We start from the raw sequence: 17,304 nt of genomic DNA on the forward strand, positions 1-17,304 counted from the left end.
CGTTTGGGCGGTTTCCACCTGCGAAAGGTTCATTCAAGCATTCAACACGATATGATATGGTTGAGACCGACAGGGTGCAGAGCTCAGTCGTAGCAGCTCGACACATCACGACCGACAAAACCACGTCATTCCTTTTTATTACAACTGAGTTGAAAGCAGTTTCCATCTGTTCATATGACTGAAAACTTAATGTTTAATATAAGATTACTGAGTATGTGTATATATATATATATATATATATATATATATATTTTTTTTTTTTTTTTAATTCCTTTTTGTCAGTCCAATCCTAATATGCAGGGAGTTTTCCAAAACAATGAACAGAAAGTGGTTAATGACACTTAAAATACTCCAAAGAATGCCATAAAACCATTACACTTGAATGTTACACTAGAGTCCCGACATCAAACGCTGCTACTTAGCACAAGTCTTTGCCTACATGGGTAGTTCCAAAGGAGCCTCATTTTTCAGTCACTCCCTAAAGTCAAGGTAAAGTATCTCATTTTGTCAAAGACAGACAAAAGTTACCTAAATTGCTTGAATAAAATTTGTTATTAAGTGTAAAGATCTGATACAAAGAGTTAGTTAGCAGTGCTAATATATGTAGGCTAACATGAAATTAGCTCTGCAGGTTTCAGTAGCTTTTGAGCACATTGATGAAATAAAATTCTATTTAACACAACCATTTTTTTGCACAAGACAATAATCACAAAATCACAAACACACTGTAAATCTTAACTACTTGATCAGGTTAAAAAAACAAAAGCTAGTGCTAATCTAATCTGTGGCTGCACACCTTTGCAGCTTCAAGCTAATGCTGTGCTTATTTAATTTCAAAAACTGTGAATCAAGTTTAATTAAACTGAGCTTCAACACTTTAGGCCGTTTAATGAATCAACGAGGATGTTTTGGTTTTTCTCTGAAATGATTATTCGAATTAAACGTTTCTAAATATAATTTTGACAAAAATGTCGGAAAACATCTTGCAATGTTAAGGAAAGTGATAAAAAAAACTCCTGAAAAATTTGTTGGGTCCCTCCCTGGCCCATGCCCAATCCCTCTACCACGTTTGTTGCAGTCCGGTTCAGTACTTTTTACCTAATCCTGCTGACAAATAAACAGACAGACACACAGGTGAAAACATAACCTCCGTAGCGAAGGTAATTAAAATTGAATTATGACTGTTTTGACAGACAGCTCGAGTGCAGCCCAGGTGGAATGTAAGTTGACATTATTATTGTGTTTTAATCAATAAATAATGGTTTTGTTTTCATAATCAGTGCTGCTGGATACATGTGGTTCTGCTGGGTGCATGTGGTTCTGCTGGATGCATGTGGTTCTGCTGGGTGCATGTGGTTCTGCTGGATGAATGCAGACAGAGAGGTGGTAGATTTGACAGTTTTATTCAGTATATCTTCACACACTGTTAGAACAGGCTGGTTTAGTTATGTCACTCACATACGTACATCCACACATACACACTCACTATTTATTAGGTAATACTAATAATTAGCATTGTTATCATCATAATATTAAGGGATTCTAACGACTAATCTCTTCTCTGCCTCCTTCGACTCCTCTGAAAGAAACCTCATGCAAAAAGGAAGGAAGGAAGAGAAGAGATAATAAGAAGAGAAAAACATCCTTTAGACAGGGAGGGGCTCCTACAATAGAAGGAACATACTTAAGTTTTAGTAAATTAAATAATTTTGTAAAACACCACAGGGTGAAGCTACTTCCAATCTCCTGATGGAACAGGAGCCAAAACGGCAAAAAATTTAATGAGGCCAAGATCCAGAGTTGTCTAAAACTTTGACTGGGTTCACGTGTCAGGGTCAGCGCAGGTTTTATAGGGCGGGAGGATATTTTACACAACAGGTTAGGACCAACGCAATCAATATATCTCGCATCCCAGGACTCTCAAGAAAACTTCTGCTGTGTCAGCTTCAGTTGGAAGTTGAGCCTTAGCCATCATTTTGTTGGGCATCTTCACATTAAAGGAACCACTTCACCCCAAAATCCCAAAAGGAAAATACATTTTTGTGTCACTCTCCATCTCTTCAGCCCTGTTCCTTAATTTCATACGATGCCCAAACACATAACAAATTCACCCTGAAGCTCCCCAAACTACTGAAGTCGACAGTTTCTACTCTCGTTCTAAAGGTCCATTAAAGCACAAACATCTATCTAATCTCTCCAAACAGATCTAACGATGGTTTTCCAGGTATAGCCTGGATACCTGCAATGTGATGCACCATTAGGGACCATGATCAAGAACGTGGGACGCAGTTATTTCCACGACAACAGGTGGAAAGCTACTGCTTTTCACCTGTGTCTGAAATTCACCCAAACTGCAATAAATACATGTGGCCTCCACCGCTTCGTCTGCCCAATTGACTTGTGTCTAACATTGTTTTCTCCGATCTCTCCTTAACAATTTGATAATGTCATTGCAGAAAAACAACCAAATCGACGCTTAGATTAACTTTCATTGACCTTTGTTACTAAATTAGAATTTCCTGCTGCTGCTTCACAGTAAAACAGTTCACCAGTGGGCAGCAGATATCAGGGTGAGAAGACACGGAAATAATTTTCCTTTGGGGATTAAGTATTCCTATAAATATCTTAGTTACCACAGACTAAAATGACCGTTGAGCCGATTATGAATATGATTTAATCTGGTCAACCGATGGGATCAAGTTGGACCGAATCTGTTCCACTCTGGGTCAGTTGGTGTTGACAGTAGGACAATAAAATCATATATAATGTGTGATATGTAAAGATTGTACGCTTAAGTTTTCAGATGAAGTCCAGATCTGGATGTTTTTGTTCAAACGAGTCGAATATTTGGGACTGAGAACGCCACTTGTGTCACCCGAAGGAGACAGACTGGTCAATAAACAGGAGACAAAATTAAGAACGCAAGCTTCTTGTTGCCAGCCGCGTTTGTTTAGGTACAAGAACACGGGACCCCTTGTGTTCTCGCTGGAGGTCGTGTACCTGTACAACTCCAGTGGTTACTGACCAGTGGTTAACTGTGTCTTCTAGTAAATTTACTTAGTTGTACAGTGTAGGTTCTTTCCTAACTGTCAAACACTTAAAAAATCTGTGCAATCTATACGTGTGGTTTGTCCAGTCTTTGTAGGTTTCAGAACTAATTGCCAGGAGAGGTCTATAAACACTTACTTTAGGAATGTTAAAGGTGATCCGCAGACACATTCAAGGTTTAAAGATTACTAATAGTCAATTACAGCTTTTAAACAATCATACTGGAGTCAATTTTGGGTTAAAACCAAATCTGACCTGTCAGTGTGAATCCAGTTAGAGTGAAACTCTGAGAGAGGACTATTTTTAAATGTTTTCATCCACCAACATTTGATGAAAAACTACAAAAACTCAACAAAAGAGATAAAGACTGGGTTTCCAAAAGGTAGGTTGGCCCTTACATCAGCCTCGCATACAAGGAGATCATCTAAACTTTTATCAGTCGTTTGGTTGAAGATTTTACCCCTAAATACCTCGCAGCATCAAGAGTATTGACATCTTGGGTGTCAGCAACTTCAGTGGGAATTTAACCCCCAACCCTGGCAATGCTGTTGCTTTGCTGTACCCACTGAGACACATGGAAACTACTGCCAGAAATGTCCTCTCTCTTTTGCCACTGTTGTGTAACATCGGTTTGTGATCACAGGAGTTCTGAAGAGGTTACCCCAACCTACCTTGTCTACTTCTACTTCAGTCGGTGATTCACTACATGTCCCATGATGCCTACATAGAAGAGACAGGACTTTCTTCCATTTAGCTGGTAGAAGTGAGCTTGATATTGGCGTTGGAAAATCTGTAGATAATTCCAACCACTGGTCCCTTCTCTGCTGCCCAGCCTCACAGACAATGTCAACACTCTTGCGGTACTTTGAGATAATTTAGATAAAATCCTAAAAGAGAAGGCAGAAATAACGTCAAAACCAGCTGCATCCCCTTTATAAGGCTGATCTGAGAGCTCCAGAGCCTTTGGGAACCTGAGCTACAGACAGATTCCAGACAACATTTCTACAGTCATTCTGGTCGAAAGTCCACACCCACACAGAGCAAGAACAGCTCTATCTAATGCTAAGTAGTAACAGTTGTCAAGTAGAAATGGCACTCTGTAACCATGGATATATATATAACCTTATTAGTTCAGGTAAACAAAAAACACCATCAACCACAACATCAACCACAACATCAACGGCTTGGTGTCACCCTTGACCTTTCTCGAGGAGGTCCCTCAGCCTCAATGAACTCTTCGTTCTCAGTCCACAGGTGCAAATTTTGCCTGGATTCAATCGAATAAGGTCACGTTTTGGACCTCAGTCTGAGACGAATCAAAGACATCATCAGATAATCTCCTTGAGCTCTCCAAAGTCCGGATTGGCTCAAAACCAGATTCCTATGTCTGTGAATTTATCCACAGAGGTTTAGAAAAGGAAGATTGGATCATTTTTATCCGTGTATGAATCCAATCTTGTGCACATTGGTTCCCAAGATGACTACCAAGGCTTCTGGCAGTCCAGAAAAACATCCAGCTGTCAATCCTTTTGAAATAACCGTCTGCTCCATCACGTGCTTTCCATGGCAGGACATTGCTTTTGTCATTATGAAGTCCAACATAGCTTTGTCCATCGTGGGCATCCGTATGTGGGTACCTCTGTCGGCGAAGTCCCATTGTCCTTAACGACAAGTCAGTGTTGTAATGCAGCATGGACACAGGGTTTAAGGATCGGTCAACCAGACTCAAGGTCTTTCCATCGGAGAAGGCTGAATAGGTGACTGAAACAATCATCAGGTGACCACTGCACCACAGCGGTTGCCATAGTTACACAGGGACCTGAGAAGATCACTTTCCTCCTCAATGGTATTGCCTCTATATGCAGTTTCTTTACTTTCTAAAGCCCCATTCGGACTGGATTGACATCACAGGGGAGGTGGGGAACGAAATACTCGCTGTACTCTTTGGTAGTTTAACCCATCAATCCAGATGGCATTTTAACCATGGTGAAATTACAGAGTATGGTTTTTAATAGACAAAGACATGAAACACATGTTGATATCATTCAGTGTGACTTACACGTCGAGGATATCATCATCTCCGATGTCCACTGCAAATAAAAGGTCCATAAATCTGCTTAGAAATCATAAAAAAAAGATGCTCCTCATAAATGCAGAACCTGCCTGAGAATCTTCACGTTTTAAAGTTTCCTTCAGTATCACAGTGATCCAGTGACAGTTGTCTGTACATCCATGGCTACACTGCAGACAGGAGCTGCTAATATCTAATTAAGCGTACTTTTAGTGGTGCCAATTCGCCGAAAAATAAACAAATTTATGCTAAAAAATACTTGGCTCAAAATGTTTTCTGTCGTCATGTTGGTTCCCAGAGAGGCCTACAAGTTGGTGTTATCATGTTTCCATCTATCAGATAAGCATAAACATCTTTGACTTTCTGGATGGGGTTTAAATTAGAGTAGGACCAGCCAGTTCACAGATAAGCAGTAGGTATCTGTGGCCGTAATTTTTCCTGGAGTAGGGGTGAAATATTACCCACATACGTGCTGTGGACGGGATTCAAATCACTGACCAGAGCAGGTAATGTTGAAATCGCCCCCCCGAAGCATAATCCAGTCCGAATAAGACGTCATTTGAACATTCCCACTTTCAAGAGTTCTGGTTCAAGCAATTATCTGCTGGTACAATCTGACAAAATCACTGCACACTCTTTCTGTCATTGGCTACTCATTGGTTACTCTCTGGTGTCTTTTCCAACACACTTCAACATTTGGTTTGGATCAACACACATTTGTGAAACTTTCTAACACAGCTTACATGATAAGCTGCAGAAACAAGTGCACTATGTGGTAAGAGTTGTAAGAAAAGACAGGACACATCTCACCCTTACACTCGATTTTTACTCCCAGTGAGAGAGCATGGGAGTGCATCTTGCTTAAACCAAATACCTGACATCATGACATGGACAAAGATAACAAGATGACAAAACTATGTTTTCATTTCTAAAACCGACAGAATTAAAAAGTATTACAAATGTGTGATGGCATACCTCCGCCAAGCCTGTTGGAAATTACTCGTCTCTTTTAAAAACTACACCAGCCCTTACAATCATTATATTGTTGGTGTTGGGTAAAAACTTCAGATCTCCAACATGTCGACAAAAAGTCTGTTATCTTCCTGACCCTTATGCATTTTTTCAGTTTGTCTGCAGGGTTTTGGAGAGATTTTCAGCGGCCAAATTGTGTTGCAATTGCCCAAACCACAGAGCGGCGGTTCAAATTACAACATGACAGTGACCTAAAGTGGAGTAACAAGGTTTTCACCCAACAACGACAATGCCTTGCCTTGTTGTCAACCCTTCCTGAAGCAGTTGTCCTGAATTTTCTGGAGGGGGTTATTTACACACAGACTCTTGCTGATGAAAAATATTGCTCTTCACTAATTTCAGATTCTAAGGTGGTTAGAAATACACCAGCATGTACAATACAAATGTTACTATCTCTCTGTCATTGACAAAATATACTCTACCTTTATGTCTCTCCGTCATAAAATATCAATTTTGACATGCCTATCAATCTGACAGTGTACAAAACATTAATATGTTACAACAATGGCCTAAAAATAAATTGTACTCACTCAGCTTCCCTATTCTTTAACAGGATTGAGGTTACTGTCATTTTTAAAGGCCCTGAAAGACCTTGACTTGTTTGGTGATTTTTGTAGGATGATGTAAATTGAGTCTACAAATCAGTAGAATTAAGGATTCTGAATGATAAACAAGGAGAGGTGTATATATGAAGCGAGAGATGCACAAAGTGGAAAGTAATTTCAGAGTTTAGACAGGGACTGAAAGTAGCTTGGGTGGTGTCTAGGACGTGTTGTTGCATCTGACCTCAAATTCAGAGAAAGACACAAAGACTTGAATGATGACGTGTTCCCGTCTCTGTACTGTTTGGTGCTTTGTTTCTGTCTAACAGCGCCCATTGTTTATTCCCATTTATGCAAAAGCTTTTCTCTGCCGAAACGCCGACGCAGAGGAAACCAACTGATCCTTCCACCCCGAAACCTTCCTTATAGGATCAAGTTGCCACAAACACATCAAATCTGAGAAGCTGTCTCTCCTATTTCATAAACTACCCACCTAATTCTGCTTTCCTGACTGACTTCTTCATCAAAACATTCCCTCTAATGAATGAATCAGTCTCCCTCTACCAGAGTGAATCATCCTCTGACATCAGTCTCTTCATTTCAAAAACAGCCAGTTTGTCCATGTTTCCAACCCCCCGTCATCACCCAAGACGAGCAAGGTGTCTTCTGCTAAATGTTCAACTATTTATAGTTGTTCTTTTCTTTTTCATGACAGATATATAAGAAAGACAACGTAATTTCTGTCACAGGTATAATGCACCCTAAGGCAATCGTGTACACAGTCTTTATGCCATGTCCATGGGACGGAAGGCAGAGATGGTAATGATTCAGCTTGTGAGCGTTCACGTCAGTGGAAAACTCAACACATTAGTATGACTAAAGAACCGGTCGTGTGAGGGTTAAAAATCCTGTGAATGATCAATACAGCACTATATCCATATATTAGCATGTATGAATTGAATGACAAATTTCGGGTGTTGTGACATGTCCATGTCTGTTTGCTTTTTCAGTCACTTCTGCACTATCAAGTCCAAAATTAGATAAATTGGGAGTTTTCAGAAAGATCAGAGTCTCCCTGGTTTAATTTTGACTTGGATGTTGATGTGAACGCTATTTACAAGTTGGTAATTATGGTACTGCCAATCAGACAATAACAAATTGCGTTTGTATCTTTCAACAGACCTGAACAGTGAATGACTGATGGTCAATTTGTGTCTTATTCTGATTGGGACCTAATTGTGCCCTCCCTGATTTTGCATTCAGAAAGGTCAGCTAGTTAGCTAACCACAGTATCTTTTCAAATCTGCTGCCGGCTAGTTAGCAAGCTTATAATGACTAGCAGTTCAGGTTAAAAGTACCCTGTGGATTTTTGACCGCTAGTAATGGTATGGGACAATGTTTTTAGACTGCTAGCTGGTAATTATGAATGGAAACGATGCAGGTTAAAAGGGGGGGGTCCAGCAATTTAGTATCGCACTTCCATAAAGTTAAGGGACCTGCAAGAGACAGATTACAACAATAATGGTTATAAGCGATGCAGCAGTGGGCAAGATATCCTGATATTTAGTTTCTTGTATGGGTCAACTTAGAAAAACACTGGATTCCACACTTCCCATAATGCAACTTAAATGGCATCTTTCATTGTACGCTTCCTGCCTGGTGAACACCTATGTCTTCTAAACTCCACACCGCTAGTTCGTAACACAGGCTTTGTGCTGGAAATTTGAAGCCTGTATGTGTAAAACTGGTGGAGTGCACCTTTATAATAACACTGCAATCATTTTATCAGCAAGCGAATTGATTAAACATATTTTTAAAGCTTCAAGGATACACAGAATGTGCTGTACTGATGAAGAATGAATGTAATTCCACAGGGTACCTTTGTGTGACTCTTCTGAAGTGCCAACTCAGAGTATTTTGGAAACTAGAGCTAAAGATAAGACAGTTAACTGTGTCACCTTAACCTCCACAAACAAATCTATGTAATCAGAACGTTCACTCTGACTGAGAACATTACTGAATGGATCTACAGACACATCACAACAAGCTGTTTCAGCTAGCTCTCCGTTCGTAGCCTCTAGTAGGAATTTAGCTATTCTTCATAAAGAGACAAGTCTCCAGTGTTACTCTGTTAGGGTCAAAATGGGGAGCAGGGGTCCTAATTTTTCCTGACATTTTACAAATAGCTGACAACTGTGCTGTAGTGCAGAGGCCGTAAAACTTTATCAACCTTGGATGCAAACAACTCTCCTCCTATTAAAACACACCAGTACTCACCGTTAGAGAAGCCTGGAACCACGGCCAATTAAAATACCAACTCACAGTTGAATAAACAGTGTTGAGTTGAACTAATTCTTCCTGTTGCAATCTCTTCCTATGATACATCCGATACCTGTGCTGGTCTGACTAACAGCTGCTGAACAAGCAACATTTATTGATATGATGCAAGTCCTCAACATCTGCGTTCACAAACTCCCCGTTTAGAGAACGATCGCCAAAAACAGTTTTAAGGGTGGACGCCGTAATTTGCTTTCTCTTCGTCCCTTGTCTGGATGACGAATGGTTTGATTTGCCCTTTTCTGTCAATCACACTGTCTCCATGACAACGACGACTTCGCCACTGTCCTCCGATGTTGGCGTGGTGGTGGAGGCGGGGTTGCACAGTGTAAGTCCTTCCCCTGTGGTTATCTGACCCCTGGCAGGGCAGTCCAAACTATCATGGAAATCAGTGTTTCCACTTCCTTTTTTATCTCTCTCCCCTCCTCCTCTCCTACCATCTTCCTTCCTTTCCCCCTCCTTCTCTTCCTCCTCCTCTTCATCATCTTCCTCCTCTACTCGACACCTGCACACCTCAATCCCAGAGTCACCAGTCAGCCGTCGATGTCTATACTGGCTTTCGTCGGCTCCCATGTCATCATCGTCATCATCATCGTTGTCCTCCTCCTGCTCCTCCTCTCCTTCCTCCCAGCTGGGAGGTCCTGGTTCAAAGACATCCACACAGGGGGAGAAGAGAGTCTGTTTTGGAGGGGACTGAGTGGCACGAGGTGATGGGGAGAGCGAGGAAGCATGGCCAGAGGAAGATCCACCTTTGTCAGACTGGTGCGAAGCAGTGAGGGGGTCCAGGAGTAGAGCTGGGGCTGGGAGGGAGGTGGAAGGCAGAGCTGGAGGGGAGGGGAGAAAGGGAGGAGAGGGAAGGGATGGGGGTGAGGATGGGGAGAGGGCTGAATGGGGTGACTGAGAAGGAGCAAAAGAAGATTCGGACTCTATGGTTATAGCTGGGCAGGATGAGGAGGAAGAGGAGGATGCAGGTGTTGGGAGGGTGAGCACTGGGGCAGGGGGGGACAGTTTACCTGATCTGGAAGCAACGCCAGAGCATGATCCAGAACCAGAGCTAAAACCAGCCTGGATACCCAATGGTAATGGACCGATAATGTCTGACTCTGACAACTGAGACAGGCCGGCGGGTACTGCATCCGTATCGAGACAAGAGACAAGAACAGCTACAGCCCCTGGGTTTTGGCGCAAGTCTGACATTGGGTTGGGAGGAACCAGGGTTAGGCCTGACCCGGGTGACAGCTCTGGGTCAGGTCCAGGTGAAGAGGGTGCTGCATCTGTGGCTAGGGTAAGGGTTGAATGTGCAGGGGTTAGAACATGGTTAAGTGTGGAACCTGGAACAAGGGTCGTTTTAGTTTGTGGCTCTGGCACTGGGGTAAGGTTTGAAGGTACGGACTCTGGAGCTCGGTAAGGTTTGGCAATACTGGTTCTGCAAAGCGGGTATGGTTTGTTGGTACTACATCTGGAGATTGGGTAAAGTTTGTAGGTACTGTATCTGCAGCTTGGTTAAGGTTTGTAGGCACTGGATCTGGAGCTTGGGTAAGCTGTGAAGGTACTTGGATTGAAGTTTGGATAAGGTTTGAAGGTACCAGGTCTGAAGTTTGGGTAAGGTTTGAAGGTGCCGGGATTGGCACAAGGCTAGGATTGGGGTCCACAGTTGGGAGACCAGCAGAGTCTGTTATCATGGCCAAAGTTCTGTCAACATCTGGGGATGGTACTGAGGTTGGGCTACCAGGAACTTTGGTTGTATCAAAAGTTCTTCTTAGATCCAGGGTTTCTAGGGTTAGGTTGGCTGTAGGTCTGTCAGAAGTGCTATCTGTTGGGGTAGATGGGCCTGATATTGAAGGGATTTTTGGGGCAGGGGCAATTTCTGGGCCCTCAGGTGTGCCCTCAACGCTTATTATTTGGATGGAGGGGAGTGCTGTGTCAACAACACTTGGACTAGGGAGTGTTATTGAGCTACAAGTGCTAATTATCGTGGTACACTGTGTTTTATCACGCTGTTGCTTTATGGGAGATGTAGTTCCAATAGGAAGGGCCACCTCTGAACCAGGAGAGGGCGGAGGCTGAGGAGAGGCCGCCCTGGTAACAACGGCCACAGTAACAGTCTGGCTGGGAACCGATGAGTCTGTGGCAACAGGTTCCTGAACCCCCGGAGCATCTGCATCGCTGATGTCAATGGAGACCGTGGCAACCATCCTTTCAGAAGCAAATCGTGTTTCATTTACCTCTAGGCAGGTAGCCGCAGCAGTGATGGTTTCCATGGCAACATCAAGTGTGTGGGTCGCGGCCTCGCTGGGCGTGGAGGCGTGGCTTGTGTCAGTCTCATAAGTGATGGGTGCCGATAGGGAGGAGCTACATGGAGAGGAGGGGCAGCAGGAGTCACAGGAACAACTGGAGCTACAGGAAAGATGAACACTTATCATTCATCTAAATTTATGGACACATGAGCAAACAATCCCTTCTCACAGAGTTTGTGGGGCTTCGCACCCTAAAAAAACCAAAACAAAATATGTCAAAATGTTCTGCTCATGTCAAAGAAGCTTGCTGTCATCGATTTGAGGTATTATGGTTGTTTTTCAGTTCAGGTAAAAGCAGTATTTAAATGATAGCAGCAGTAGTTGTGACAATAGCAACAGTCTCAATTATATCACCAGTAGTCTTACTAGTAGTAGTAGCATCAGTATTAATAGTAGCAATGCCAGTAGTCACAGTAGTACTACCTGTAATCAGAAGTAGAAGCAGTAGTAGTGGGTCTTGCCATTGCAATAAATGAAGTAGTAGCAATAGTAGTAGTGGCCTCAGTAATGCCAGTATCTCTTTTCATCTTGCCAGTAGTATCAGTGAATTCAACAGCATTGCAGTGCCAGTATTACTAGTAGTACTGCCAATAGTGTTTAGAGCTCAGGAAGGGAGATCATCACTGGTACCAGAATTCCCAGTAGTAGGGCTACCAAGTGTTCCAGCGGTGTTAACTGTATTCCCTAGAGTGCTACCACCATTCCCAGTAATGTCATCAGTAATTCCGGAACAGCTAAAATAATTTCCAGAATTTCCATTACTACTTCATCTTTCCCTGTGGTGTTCCTACTGCTTGCAGTCGCATTTAAGCCAGTACTCCCAGCAGCGTTAGCATCATTATTACCTGTTATCGGAGCTGAGGGAGGAGGGACCATCGCTGAGCGGCCGGTGTAGCAGTGGACCATGCTGTGTGAGCAGGTGGGGGTCGACGGTGCGGGGGGGCTGCGGGTAGCGTGGGGTGGTGAACACTGAGCTGTAGGGTGGAGGAGGGGTGGAGGGCTGAGCTGCCACCTCTTCATAGGACGGAAGCTTCAGGGATGCCAGGAAACCTAATAACAGAAGGGGAGTGAGGTTAGAGCAAAGCAGTAGCTGCTCGCTTGGAATTCCCTTTTTTTGAATGACTTTTTTTTTTTTTTAGTATTTTTGGGCATTTTTGCCTTCATCACATAGCAGTCGGTAGCGAGGTGACGGGAAAGTAGTGGTACAGTCACATTACACTTCCGTTCAATGAAACTGCCCCACACTCGGCCCCTGAAGAAAGGATGTGATGTCGTGGTTGTGATAAATAAATATTGGTCAGAGCAATCACAAACTATAGACTAGAGTTTGAGAGCAACACTGCAGTTTGTAGTCTGGTAGTGTGATCATTTACAAAATATGGTGATGAAACACACTGGAATAATAACTTCTACGTTTCCAAACACAGTGTATCAGTGTTTCTACTGGTTGACCGAGCACAGAAGTGCAATGTGACCATACCTGACAGCAGCGCTTAGGTACTTTTAAATAACACAGTGACATCATGTCCCCATATTCCTAGCAGCTCCATAAATAAGATAGGAATGACTGAAATCATCAGCGGAATTTCCCTTTAAGACTGAAGCTGAACTGTAGAATTCCACTAGCTGACAAAACAACTGGCGGCACTGTGTGGATGATGGCTTTAATCCGTCCACACGAAAAATCAATTTCAGGAAATACGAGTTTTTTTAAAATCAATAAATAATGGGTGTAAGCCATCTTCAGCAAAATGCCTTGTAAAAAACTTCAAATCAGTGTAGTCAAGCACTGTTGCAGGACATAAGGGGAATGAAAAAGCTCCGCTCATAAACATCAGCAGAATTCCCCTTCAGACCAAACTCCACTGGCCTCCGAGCTGTAAATTTCCACTGAGCCATCAAGGCGACAGATTAGAAAACGGCATGTCACTTGACAGCCAAGCGTCAAAAACGTACAAAAAAAAGAAAAAGAACTGGCTTCATTGTCTTGTGTTGAAACAGGAGTTGAGCAGCGACAGACAGACAGACAGACGGTCTTACTGAGGTCCAGCATGGAGGAGGGGTAAGAGCTGGCTCCGTGGTACGCCAGCAGGCTGATCTCTCTCTGCCTCTGCTGCTGCTGGACTCTCAGTTTGGCTCGACGGTGTCGGTAGGCACAACAGCAGCTGAACAGGATGAGGACGGTCCACAGCAGCCAGAACCCTGAACACAATATTGCGGACAATATTAAGACAAAAACACTGTTGCTACTGGAACTGCTACAACTCTATCAGTCTAAAAAATGTATATGTGGATCCAGGGACAACGGGTGCAAGTTCAGCTATGGGTCAGGAAGTTCCTGTAGTGGAAAAACACTAAAAGATACCGAAGATGAGTCCCGGATGTGCGTCGGCGCTCTTGTTCCCCACGAAGACTCGAAAAATAGCATAATAACTGCTAACCATGCTAACAGGGAACATGAGTACTACCAGCCCACAGGACAGTACAACCAACTTACACCAGAGCTCGTAGTAGTAGGTGCAGCAGCCGGTCTCTCCGCAGCAGTGTCCAGTCTCACACAGGTATCCTCCGTTTGAGTTGGCCCCGGGGCAGTACCGCGGTCTCCCCAGCAGGGGCAGGCTGCCACCGGAGTGGTACTCCATCGCACCCCTGCTCTGTCCCGGACTTAGCCCCACGCCACCGCTACCTGCTCACCACTAGCCGCTAACTAGCCGTTAGCTGCTAAACACGCGATCCCGGTCAGAATCCAACTACATTTTTAGGTAATTTGTTCTCTAACCGAATTTTGCTTCTGGAGGGGGCAGGTGTTTGGTGCGCTAGCTCTTAGCTGCTAACCTCAAGTAGCTTCAAAATGAGGCTAATCTACATTTTCAGAGCCGGTGAAGTACTGGGTTTGATGGTGCCGCAGCTGAGAGGAGGTCACCGTGAAGCAGCTGTTAGCCCGGCAGTCTCAGTGTCATTTTTTCTGTCAACAAAATATTGAGCTCATCACCAGCAAGACTACAGCAAGGCAGGAACGATGCAGAGGCCTGCGGTTGTCATTCCAGGTCCGTTAGCATCAAAATGGGTACGCACACAAGTAAGAGTGTCCTCAAAGCCGCTGCACAAAGGTTATCGGAGCTGTTAAACCCCTCCTGCCTCAGAGGTCAGAGTAGCGCCCCCTACAGCTGCAGACTCTGTGATTACCACTGTGATGTCTCGCCGAATCTCAACTAGCAATCGCAGGTATTAGTACTGACTACTGCATCTAAATACTACGAGTACTGCGGCTGTAGTAGAGTACCGGCTGGTGGAGCGGGACAGGATGACGGCCAATAGGAGGGCCTGAACTGGAGAGAGAAGAAGAAAAAATACAATAGTTTATTGATGAACAGCACGATGGTACGTCACACACACACACAGCTGAAATGTCCACTACTACAGGCCTGTTTGATATTCATCACTGCACCGGCTCAAACCACAAGCCGACACAATGCTCCCTCTCTGTCCATGTCACACACACGCGCGTTTGTACCTCTATGCTTGTGAGGACCATCACTGACACAATACATTCTCTGGCCCCTAACCTTAAAGGACAAGTTCAAATTTTTTTTCCAAGTCTGTCTTAAAACGATACTCGCATGCCAGTATGAACATTGAAAGCCACGTCGGTCGCTTTAATCGTTCATCCTTATCCACACTGGCAGCAAAGCAAAAGCAATTTCAGTGTAAGTGATGTGGTACAAAGTCCACAGTCCTCGCTCTGTGCTAATGTGATGTATCAGCCACAGCCAATACGAGGCTTCAGCAGTAAGACCTCGCCAAACATAGTCTTGTTAGTGCCAAATTCCTTGTTTTTGTTGCTTTACACTTAAGTATTTCTGCAAATTTTCAATTCGCACATAAAGAAACTGAGATGTAAACTGGCTGAGATGTAAAATTTAGATGTATGTTTCACTGGAAACAGCTGCCTGCTGCATTTGAAAACGAGGCTACACCAGCTTTGACTGTTGAGTGTCGTCACACTGTTTTCACATTGTCATTATTATTAGATAAATACCCAATGTAGTTGTTTTAACTTAACCTTTCCCGTCGTGGTTTATAGTGGAGGCACCCTGCCAAGCCTTCGCTGACATCGAAAGTTATTATTACTTCTCTATGAAATATAATATTAAGCTTATTAGGCAACAATGCTATGTCACAAATACAATGAGCGAGTCGATTGTTTTAGAGCCTTGTCTACTAACTACATTTCGCCTGCAACTGACAATTATTTCATTACGGATTCATCTCCTGATTATTTTCCAAGCAATTACCCACCTACCTACCAAAAAACACTAACTGCAAATATTCACATTCGATAAAGAGTCACCAGAGTTAAATGACTAATAGATTTTCAAAATCGTTGTGTTATGTTTTGTCGATAAACCAGTGGATTAAACAACAAATCGTTTCAGCCCTAAACTACACTGATAGCAAGTTTAGATCTGTCCGGTTCAACGGATTTTAGACGATGACTGATCAATGACATCGTACATGTGCTTGGCGGGAAATGATCAGAGCAACACATCACGTTGGGCACAAAGAAAATCTTCTGACTTGTCTCAAGACTGGAAAAGTTGAGACAGCCAATCAACTAGTACACTGACAGAAAAATAACCTGCAACTATTTTGATAACCGATTAATCATTTCGGTCATTTTTCAAGCACAAATCCCAAAAACGAATAAAGACTTTTGGTCGGACAAAACAAGCAATTTGAAGAATTTCTCACCTAAGTTCACCAACTAACTAATCAATTAGCTGATCGACAGAAACTTAATCTCCAACTATTTTGATACCTGATAATCATTTAATTTGTTTTTCAAGCAAAAATGCCAAAAATGTGACAGTTCCAGGTTCTCAAATGTGATGGTCTGCTGCTTTTCTTGGTCTTATGTTACAGTACACTGAATATCTTTGGTCAGACAAAACGAGACATATGATGAAGTCACTTGGGCTTCATTTGTCACTGTTTTCGTATGTTATTCAGGCCAAGCTATTAATTAACTGGCAATGAAAATTACCAGTTAGTAGCATCCATATAATGAGATTCTTGGGTAAACCCTGACCCTAAATCCTAAAACCAAATCTTGACCCTCAAACAGCCATTTAAATGTCCAGCACAGAGTGAGGACCTGCCAAAACGTCTTCACTTTGCAGAAATGTCCTCACTCCGAAGATTTCATATTAGTCCTCACAATGATACAATTACATGTACACACACACACACACACACACACACACACACACACACACACACACACACACACACACACACACACAGCTGCAGAGTCAAAGCAGAGTTCAGCTGGACTCACAGGAAACGTTAGTGGCCTGTAAAGAGTTTCTCACAAGGCCAAGTTCTGCCTGCATGCTGCAGTGCTGCGCGCGCGCACACGCGCACACACACACACACACACACCGGGGAAACTGCTATGAAATGACTGCCTTTGCAGCGTGGTAAACATGATGGTTTATCATGATGGTCAGTGAACGCAACACACACACACACACACACACACACACACACACACACACACACACACACACACGAATTTATAGATAAACACCATCTGTGTGTGTGATATAATCTCAAGCTAAACACAGATACACACATCGTGGTTTTACTGTGGACCAGGAGCCTGTACACACTGACCGACCGCGGAAGTCCGCGGACGTGTGTTTTCAGCGTGTCTGTTCACAGCTACCCAGCCGCAGACGAGCCCCTCCAGCTGTCGTTAACGGAAAAATCCCCCGGTAGCCGATCAACAAAAACAACCGTACCGCTCCATCCATCCGTCCATCCTCCTCCGTGCTGGTCCGCGGGCCTCGCGGCTGTCGTCGCCGTGATTATTGTTCGTCTGTCGGTGCCACCGGGGCCTCCCGTCTCTGTCTCTCCGGTTCCCCGCCTCCTCGCTCTCCCTCCTCGGTGCGACCCTCCGCCAGCGCCGCCGCCA

General features: G+C 43.6%; 1 protein-coding gene across 2 annotated transcripts; it reads right to left on the bottom strand.

Moving 5' to 3' along the window:
- Nucleotides 1-1,387: 1,387 nt before the first annotated feature.
- On the bottom strand, nucleotides 1,388-17,304 carry LOC120797259 (mucin-5AC-like). 2 transcript variants are annotated; one of them, XM_040140777.1, is made up of 5 exons: nucleotides 17,132-17,304; nucleotides 13,825-14,656; nucleotides 13,368-13,529; nucleotides 12,173-12,377; nucleotides 1,388-11,427 (listed from the first exon to the last, which is right to left on the bottom strand). In XM_040140777.1, exons 2-5 carry the CDS (start codon nucleotides 13,967-13,969, stop codon nucleotides 10,338-10,340), a joined length of 1,602 nt encoding a protein of 533 aa, XP_039996711.1. In that variant the 5' UTR covers nucleotides 13,970-14,656; nucleotides 17,132-17,304; the 3' UTR covers nucleotides 1,388-10,337. The 2 variants fall into 2 exon arrangements, with proteins under 2 accessions (XP_039996711.1, XP_039996712.1); XM_040140778.1 differs by lacking the exon at nucleotides 17,132-17,304 and adding an exon at nucleotides 16,963-17,113.

The sequence above is a fragment of the Xiphias gladius genome, chromosome 12, assembly GCF_016859285.1.
Source record: "Xiphias gladius isolate SHS-SW01 ecotype Sanya breed wild chromosome 12, ASM1685928v1, whole genome shotgun sequence".
NCBI lineage: Eukaryota > Metazoa > Chordata > Actinopteri > Istiophoriformes > Xiphiidae > Xiphias > Xiphias gladius.